The sequence below is a fragment of the Borostomias antarcticus genome (assembly GCF_949987555.1).
Source record: "Borostomias antarcticus genome assembly, chromosome: 3".
Classification (NCBI taxonomy): domain Eukaryota; kingdom Metazoa; phylum Chordata; class Actinopteri; order Stomiiformes; family Stomiidae; genus Borostomias; species Borostomias antarcticus.
The window spans coordinates 11,625,887-11,635,886 of record NC_140236.1 but is presented as its reverse complement, the minus strand read 5'-3'; the positions used below and the strand labels follow the sequence as shown (position 1 = coordinate 11,635,886).

Here is a 10,000-nt window from a genome sequence, read left to right as displayed (position 1 = left end):
TCTGTAGCATGTTCTGGGTGGTGATGGCCATGGTGGTGGTCAGGACCTGGGCCTCGGTCAGGGCCTGCGTCTGGGCTTGGGCCAGGGGCTGGGCCTGGGACTGGGACTGGGACTGGGCCTGGGACTGGGCCAGGGGCTGCCCCAGGCCACAGAGTCTCTCCTTCAGCTCCTGGTTTTCCTTCCTAAAAACCTCCACCTCCTCCAGGTGAGCCCGGCCATCCCTCTCTTTCTGCTCCCGCAGTCTCTCCACCACCCTTTCCTGAGGACGACAGAGAGGACAGCGAGAGAGGACAGGGAGAGAGGAGGGGAAGAGAGAGGGGAGAGAATGCAAGGAGAGGAATTGGAGAGATAAAGAGGAGAGAAGGTAGAAGGTTACTCAGAGAAATGTCAAATATTTTCCTCAATCTACTTTCAAGTTTTAGAAGGTTTATTTGACATTTGTCGTGGGTAGGGTTAATCGCCCGCATGGTAACTCTCTCAGTGTTAGCATGTCTCAGTTTAAGCAAATCAGTGTTAGCATGTCTCTGTGTTAGCATGTCAGTGTTAGCATGTCTCAGGGTTAGCAAATCAGTGTTAGCATGTGTCAGTGTTAGCATGTCTCAATGTTAGCATGTCTCAGTGTTAGCATGTCAGTGTTAGCATGTCTTGGTGTTAGCATGTCTCAGTGTTAGCATTATCTGAGAGAGAGAGACAGATTAGTAGAACAGAGATGGGGAGTTAAAAAAGCAACATAAACCCCTAAAATTAATAGTCTGCCCTCTAGACATTACTGCCCGATAGCATTTTTTAGAGACAAAAACATTCCAAAATCACTCCCACGTTTTATCATCAAAATTTTAAACAAGGATTGTGACATGACCTTTCTCATAGTGACATTGCTCTGACTGCAGAAATCCCTGAATTAGCACTTCATCAAAACTGCATGCAAACTGGTTTCAACATTACCTATCTAATAGAATGCAAGCTGTATTAGTAGATGAGTTTCTGACCCTAAAGAAAGGAGTCCCTTAAGTCCCTTATTTTTGGTTCCTTACGTTTTACTATTTACATCAACAATATTGCTTCTAATCTTTCCAACTGTAATTCTCATTTCTATACTGATGACACAGTACTCTAAACAACAGCGCCCACTACCAGAGAAACCCTCCTGCTACTTCAATAAGCTTTCAATTTCATTCAATGCTCGTTAGCAAATTGGAAACTTGTTCTAAATGCCAGTAAAACTAAGTTCATGATCTTCTCCATCAAGAGCCCTGATCCATCGCTGGCACATAAGTCATATAAGTATTTAGGCATCTAGCTAGACTATAATCTATCCTTCTGCCACCATATCACTTATTTAAGAAACAAAATTAAACCTAAAATCTGATTTCTATACAAAAACAAATCCTGTTTCACCCAGGAGAGTAGGAAAAGGATTATACAGACAGACATCCTGCCATTTCTTCACTATGGTGAAACCCTGTACATGCACGCCTCAGCCTCTATCCTAAAGTCCCTTGGCCCTATATATCATAGTGCCTTAAGATTGATCACAGGCAAAGGGCTTAGAACTCATCATTGCATGCTCTACCAAAAATTGGAGTGGCTCTCCCTTGAGCTCAGGAGAAAACAAGATGGAGTTTTATTTATGTATCAAGCCCTCATTGCCAAAGCACCTCTGTACCTGTCTAGGCTCCTCTCTATCCCACTAGCTCACATGTACCACTAGCTTTAAACATCCCTACAGCTCAGAATGAATTGGGGAAACGCTGCTTTTAACATTGCAGGTCTTTCACTGCAACTCTGGAACTCCTTTCAGAAACAAAACATCCCTTATTCCCCTGCAAAAATAATTATTAACTGATACCTATGGGACTGTAGTTGGTAAATGTCATTGATGCTCATCATTTCCTTACTGTACTTATATATAGAATAATTATTCTACTCTGTACCCCTGTACATTGTCACTACGTTTGTATTTTTCTGTACTCTGCTACTGTATTAGTGTTGTTTCTAAGCAGGGCACATCTGTAAAAGAGACCTGGTCTCAGTATGGCCTTCTCTGTCTAAATAAAGGCTTCTACAGTATCTACTGTATCTATTTATCTAAAGGGCTAGAGAGAAAGAAAGAGTGTGAGAGACCGACAAAGAGAGGGAAATGGAGAAAGAGAAAAGGAGAGAGGGAGAAAGAGAAAAAGGGAGAAAGAAAGAGAGAGGGAGAGGTAATGTTCTCATTATGGACTAAGCCCTCTGACTGGCAGTGAGACGTTCCAGCTGCCTAATCCCAACACACCCCATAGCCTCTTGGCAGTAGCGCCTCTTCACTCCCTCCCTCCTCTCTCCCTCCTCCCTGCCTCCCACCTTCCTCTCTCCTTCCCTCCTCCCTCCCTGTCTCACTCCTCCTTCCCTCCCCCCCATGTCTCCAGGCTGTGTGATAGCTGCCCAGTTCTGTCAGATGTCCAGTAATGTCCAGTCCCATCAGATGTGAGGAGTTAAGAAGTGATGGTGGTTTCGGGACTGGGCCTGGCCTGAGACCAGGCACCAGGTTGCCCTAGCCAAGGGCCAGTTTGTTGAGTGTGTTCACATGTGTGTGTTTAAAGTTTGTGTTCAGTTCATGTGTGTGTGTGTGTGTGTGTGTGTTTAGAGTGTGGGTCGGAGTGATTATCAAGGTGTTTATTCAGGTGTTTATTTAGGCGCTGAACGCCTGTTGGAAAGAGTTAACCACGTGGCATCACCACATGATTGGCAGGTTTAAACCCCCCGGTAACAGCACAAATACTGTTACTAACTGGCTTTGGCACAACGTAGCCAAGCCTGAAGACAAGGCAGAGGAGAGGAAGGAGATGAGAGGAGAGAGAGAAAAATGGCGTTCCTGAGTGCTCCTGTGTTTTGTTCTCTAGTGTGAAGTGTCTGAAGGATGTGTGGGGTTCGGGGAGTGAAACCAGGGAGCGACAGTAAAGGCTGTCTGTACCACACGTCTGTGAGGAGGGCTGGCATGCCCCGGCCTGCTAATTACAACCAGAGCGTTGTGGGTAGTGACTGGCTACGACAGCAGGTTTGAGACTGGGTGTGCGATTAGCAACACACACCCACGCACACACATGAACACACACACAAAATCACACAAACGCATGCTCTTGTAAACTTATTACGCACACCCTGCATCCACCACAGCACCCTCATCACAGCAGAATTATGGGTAAAGTTCATCAGAAGTGGTTTCTGTGTAAGCAGACGGCTTGGACGGAGTCAGGACTGACTAACTTTTATTATGTGATTATCCCCGTCTGCTCAATGTACACTTGCCGCTAAACAAATTGGTGAAATAAAATGAAATTGTAAGCAAACTAATAAAAGCATAGGTTCCCTTAAGGGTATCAGAACATAGGATGTGAAATGTACCATCCATCAAATCCGTACGCATGACCAAACTACCGCAGAATCCTGCCAGTATTAACATGAAACCTGCACCTCACAGTATTCCAAATATTCTTCTATCCATTTATCTATCCCCTCATCCATTTATCTATCCTCCCCCATCCATTTCTCTATCCCCCCATCCATTTTCTATCCCTTCATCCATTTCTCTATCCCTTCATCCATTTCTCTATCCCTTCATCCATTCATCTATCCTTCCATCCATTGATCGATCTCTTCATCCATTCATCTATCCATTCATGTCCTCCATCCAGATCCTCTTAGGATGTTGTGATTAGTTCCTGACGTGAGTTTACACTTGGCAGGAAGGGAGAACACCTCAGCCAAACACACACACACACTCACTCACTCTAACACACACGCACACATGCACGCACACACACACACACACACACACACACACACACACATACACACAGACACACACACGTAGCTCTCTACACACAGACTGTACTGTAGGCACACATCAGCCAGATCATGTCTGAAATGTAATTACTTCTAAATCCTCCACTAACTAATTCAGGTCACATCGTGGTGTATTCAGAGTTCTTCTGCAGGGCAGAATGAGATGGCGGTTGGAGAGGGCAGCTGTGTCATTGGGGAAGCTCTCAAAACATCAAACCTTTCCTTGACGTTCTTTGTAAACACATAAACATGACACTAACCGGTTTGTGTACATGAGGATAAACCCGACTGGTTTCAAAGGAAAACCAAAGTATCAACATCGGAATTCCATCTTGGGTGAGTAAGACTTTCCCGACAGAGACACGTTCCCCCAGAATTCAGAAAAATGCTGTTTTTAGTGGGTAAATGTACCTAACCATAACCGCACCCTGGCCTTCACAGAAAACAATTACAGGCAACAAAAGGCCTGAATGACCTGGAAGGTGATTCATCCTCAGCGCTAGCTAGCTCCCCAGAGGACTAAGGCTAGCCCCACCTTAGCTCCCCAAAGGGTTAGGGTTAGGGTTAACCCAGCCTTTGCTTCCTCAGAGGGTTAGGGCTAGCCCAGCCTTAACCCCCCAGAGGGTAAGGGTTAGGGTTAACCCAGCCTTAGCTCCCCGAGAGAGCTAGGGTTAGGGCTAGCCCAGACGTGGGGCTTTATGGAGCCCAGCTGCTCTCTCACGCACCCAGAGACAACAAACGCTGAATGTTTACAACCAACATTCAGCATCAGTCCGCTCCACTCACACACAGGAGGAGGGATGAGCCAAGGTCTACACAGCCGTGTTCAACAGCTTTCAACATAGGTTGTGTGTGTGTGTGTGTGTGTGAGTGTGTGTGTGTGTGTGTGTGTGTGTGTGTGTGTGTGTGTGCGCATGCACACATGTCTGCCTCCATGTGTACAAGTGTGTGTGTGTCTGTGTGTCTGTGCGTGTGTGTGCGTGTGTGTGTGTGTGTGTGTGTGTGTGTGTGTGTGTGTGTGTGTGTGTGTGTGTGTGAGTGTGTGCGTGCATGCATCTAACTGTGTGTGTGTGTTTAGACAGAGGCCCTGTAACCGAATCAATACAGTTGTCAGTGTTGAGGCACTCTGGCAGTGTCCTACACATAATGACTGTGTGTAGCAGTGTGTGTGTGTGTGTGTGTGTGTGTGTGTGTGTGTGTGTGTGTGTGTGTGTGTGTAGACAGTGTGTATGATATCAAACTGGAGTGGAATGGTAAACATTCTATCAATGTTCTCTCCTTCCCTCCCTCCACCCCCCCCCCCCCTTTACTCCCTCCATTCCTCCTTTCCTCCCTCCATCCCTCCTCCCTCCCTCCTCCCGTACCTTCTCAGTGAGGGCCTCCTCCAGGGTATTCAGGGCCGTCTCCGTGTTGCTGGAGTCCGTCTGCAGAGACGTCACCCTGTCCCTCAGCACAGCCAGCTGCTTGTCCCTGTCCTTCAACTGTTCCAGCAGGTTCTCGATCTGTAGATACAGAGAGACAGGGGCATGAGAGAGAGTCAGACAGAGAGAGGAGGATGAGAGAGATACAGACAAAGACACAGGAGGGAGAGAAAGAAAGAGACAGAGATGAAGGGATTAATAACCTGCTTTCCCTCTCCCTAGTGCCTCTCTCTCTCCCTCCTATCTTCTAACCAGGTCCAGTGGATGCCCCACTGTCACCAGCAGACCTCCCGGAGTCCGATAGATACCCCCGTGCCTGCTGTGGATGTCGTAGCATGTCCGTAGAATGTTCTCTCTCCTATGATGCTTTTAGCCCAGACATGGGCAAACTACGGCCCGCGGGCCATATACGGCCCGTTAGGCTTTTTAATCCGGCCCGCCGAATTTGTCCAAATTATAGTAAAAACCTCATTCATTTTCCCTTTTCCCTGCAATGCCCGCGTTTCCCCAATAGATGGCGCACTCCAGACACATTGACCTTTGTTGGAGTGTAGCATATTACTCTTTATTTCACTTTCATTTTCACTTTCCCGTTGCCATTTGAGACCTTCTGTAAAAATGAGCGGACCAAAGAAAAGGAAAGTGGACAGTGAGTGCCGAGTGTTTAATAAGGAGTGGACAACAAAATATTTTTTCACTGAAGTCCGATCAACGGCTGTATGTCTGATATGCCAAGAAGCTGTTGCGGTTTTCAAAGAGTACAATATCACCGGTCACTTTGCCACGAAGCATGCAAACTACGCTAGCAAGCAGTCAACACAAGAATGGGCGCCTACTGCTCAGAGGTAGCTTCATTAACACGCCGCACATCGCTCTCAATTTAAAGACCCACTTCTAGTTTCTGCTGCAGGTAGGATATTTAATACAGTCTATAGCTGAATCCCAATCTGAGTGCGCAAACCGCACTTGCGGCCCCTCGCACTTGTGGCCTGAGGCCTGAGCACTTAATTGACGTCAGCTGGAAGGGCCAGAGGGTGCAGGACCGTGAATTAAATGGGACAGCACTCCCAGTTTCGCTCAATGCCCCTCCCACTTCGTTTTCATTGGCTGCCGCGTTCCTCCGACGCAGAGGCTGCTCTGACGCTCCCCTCAGCTCTGCAAATTGACCGATTGACGTCTGTTTTAATTTAATAATAATTAAAAAATTAGGTTGGGTGGGATATGTTTGCAGCATGTGGATTTCAAGATAAATGTTGTGTTATCTGCAAATGTCATCATTTATGTGTGATGCACTCGGATCATGACTCGGATGCACTCAAGCACCGTGTCACATGAGACGCGGTGGGCTGTGGGTATTTTCTGCTCCTAAGTCCGTGAAATTGCGGACTTTCGGTAAGTGCGGTTACAGTGCGCAAAATGGCGGCGTGGCGCACTTGTGGACCTAGCGATTCCGTTTTGGAACTACCCTGAGCCCTTGTGGACTTAGCGGGAACGCGCATGTAAGGCCACAAGGCCGCGTGTGCTCTGCACTTTCGCCTAAGTGCGCGATTTGGGATTCAGCTTATCTCTGTGTGCTTGGGTGCTTGGCGACGGTACACGTGTACTGTTTGCGCGTGAAGGTGAAGGCGTCTGTGACGAGTTTGTAGAGCCCATGGTCAGGACAATCCATCCATGATTTTGCGGGGTTTAACACAATTAGAAATTATTGAGCTCGAGTATATGTTTTGAATGTTGAAAGTGATTCCATTCATCTTTTTTCAATAAATGTTGATTTCTATAACTTTGCACCTTCAATTGAAACGTATTAAAAACAGATGCAATCTCCAGGTTTGATAAATCACAGTGCGTGTACTATTTTAATCTATTTACATTTTCTCCTCCCAGTATTGTGCAAAATATAGTGTGTAAACGCCCCATCTTGCATATTCATTGAGACAAACATACTAACTGGATAAGGGCTATTTTGCACATTTGAAAGACACAGTCCTCAGTGCGCACTGTTAATAAATCGGGTTGTAAATTTATTTGCGTGTGCTTACTGTGCTATGAGGTTTGCACACGCTACACGCAACGCTTTAGTATATCCGGCCCAAACACTCCATCCAAATGCTCCTGGCCCGGCCCCTCTGTCAAATTTGAGAACCCATTGTGGCCCGCGAGTCAAAAGGTTTGCCCACCCCTGTTTTAGCCTCTCTTACTCTGAAATGTAATTTAATGTAATGTATTGCTTTATAAATGTTCTTAGCCGGTAGACAAACATACTCCTGGAGCTTGCTCGATCGCCTTGTTGAGAGGGGTCAGGGAAGAATTTTTACAGCTCACTTATCTGGCCCCCGGGTGATTACTGTTTTTTTGCTTCCCTCTGGAATATGTAGAGAGTAGGTCGTATGCCCACCTCCCTTGTTCTCTGTAAAGCGCATTGTGTTGCCTCTGGGTATGACATGCGCTATACAAATAAAGCTTTGATTGATTGATTGATTGATTGATTGATTGAACCAGTGGCAGAGAGAAAGCCTCCACCCAGTACCTCTAATGTGGAGGGATGACATTCCAGAACCTCTAACATGAGTAGTAGGGATGACATCCCAGTACCTCTAAAATGAGCAGTAGGGATGACATCCCAGTACCTCTAACATACAGGATGTTGAACAGACGTTGAACCACAGGTAACAGGACAGCCCAGAGGGACAGAAACAGAGCGGAATAAAATTAAAAAAGACATCAACATAAAAGACTCCTATTAAACCAAACAGCAGGTCGACAGGATGAGCAGGACACTTCCCAATGCGCTGCCCTAAAGTCCTCATCTGGTGTCTGTTATCTGGCCTCTGGTATCTGTTATCAGGTATGTGGTATCTGGTCTCTTTATTCTGGTATCTGGTATGTGTTATGTGGTATGTGTTATGTGGTATGTGTTATGTGGTATGTGTTATGTGGTATGTGTTATGTGGTATCTGGTATGTGGTATATGGTATGTGTTATGTGGTATCTGGTATATGGTATCTGATATCTGATATCTGGTATGTGGTATGTGGTATGTGATATCTGATATCTGGTATATCATAGCTGATATGTCGTATCTGGTACTGTATCTGGTATGTCGTATCTGGTACAGTATGTAGTATCTGGTATCTGGTACTGTATGTGATATCTGGTACTTGGTATCTAGTATGTGGTATCTGGTATATCGTATGTGCTAGGAGATAAGGCCTGGTTTGGGGGGCGAGGCAGACACCTTCTCGTGGTGCCCCCCGCCAGTAGCTGCGATTAACCATCGTACGTGAAGCAAAGTCTGCCAACTGAAGGACACCACCCGGACTGGTATCCGGCTGCCACAGGCAGGGAGAGCAGCCGGCTCCCAACCCAGAATTCTGCAGCTGAACTCCGAAGGGCTCACCCCCAGTAAAATCTACTTCATCGAGCACCTGGACTGCACCACCAAGGCCCTCGTCATCCTCCTCCAGGAGACCCACTGTGTAACAGCAGATAAGCTAGTTCTTCCAAATTCCGCTCTAGCTGGGTCTACCCTAAGCAGGAAGCATGGCCTCGCTACCCATAGATCGACAAGGTGTCTTCCACCACCTAACACCAACTTTGCGGCATTCTGGTGAAATCCATCCCATGCGGACGTCGCAATAGCTACAAACCGTGTTGGGATGCGGAGTGTGAGAGTCTCTACAGTGCCTTGCTCCGCGCCCCCCCAGGAGCTGAGTCAGACAGACTTGCCTCAGCCCTGCTGTCTAGACTCAGCCAAAGGAGACAAGAGCGCTGGGAAGAGGCCAATAACTCCATTGACTTCTCACACTCCAGCCGCAAGGCATGGAGCATCCTTAACAACCTCACTGGTAGGTCTAGTCACTCCCCCCCGTCACTGCCCCATCTCTGCAAACAAAATTGCATCACAATTTGTGAAAAGTGGGACAGACGAGGGCAAAGACTGCAAATCGTCACGTCTCGTGGCAGAAGAAGTCTGACCTCTGGAAGGCCACAACTCCTAGCGGTGGTAACATCTTCGGTGAATTCACACCGGAGGAGTTCGCTGCTGCCCTCCAGCATGTAAAGCCAGGGAAAGCTCTGCCTTGAAGTCCTGGTTAAGAGCGTTCCTCTCTTCCTGCTTGCGCCAACTCAAGATCCCCAAAATCTGGAGAAGAGCCCTAGTTGTCGCGATCCCTAAGCCGAACAAGCCTGAAGGGGACCCCAAGAGTTACCACCCCATCTCTCTGTTATGTATCCCCTTCAAAATCAATCTCATCTACGCCCGCGTCAAACCAATCATCGACCCGGTGCTCCCACAGGAGCAGGCCGGGTTCCGACACGGGAGATCAAGTCACTTTGATGACTCAAGACACAGAGGACAGCTTTTCGGCTAAAAAGAAGGCCGTAGCCTATGACACCGTATGGCACCACGACCTCACCTGCAAGCTGCTCCACCTGCTGCCGGACAGGCACATGGTCAGCATGATCATGGAGCTTGTCCGAAACCGCAGCTTCACCCTTACCATCGGTAGCGGACAGTGAAGCAGGTTGCGACGCCTTAAGAACGGCGTCCCCAAGGGATCTGTCCTGGCCCCCCACCTTTATAATATCCACACCTACGACCTGCCGACCACAGTCTCCAGGAAGTAAGCCTATGCAGATGACCTTGCGCTGGTGTACTCAGCTGGAGACTGGCAGGCCGTGGAGGAGACACTGAGCCAGGACATGCAGACACTAGCGGCATATCTCCGGAAATGGAGATTGAAGCTAAGCGAGGC

General features: G+C 47.6%; 1 protein-coding gene across 1 annotated transcript in view; it reads right to left on the bottom strand.

The window, feature by feature from the left end:
• The window catches only part of LOC311307218 (ERC protein 2), a gene marked incomplete at both ends in the record, with an annotated part of 242,748 nt that overhangs the window by 109,447 nt on the left and 123,301 nt on the right, over positions 1-10,000 (bottom strand). The window contains 2 exons of the mRNA XM_084436017.1: positions 1-259; positions 5,190-5,327. The exon at positions 1-259 is cut by the window's left edge and continues 20 nt beyond it. Coding sequence (XP_084292143.1) covers positions 1-259; positions 5,190-5,327 — 397 coding nt within the window. The remainder of the gene's footprint in view (positions 260-5,189; positions 5,328-10,000) is intronic.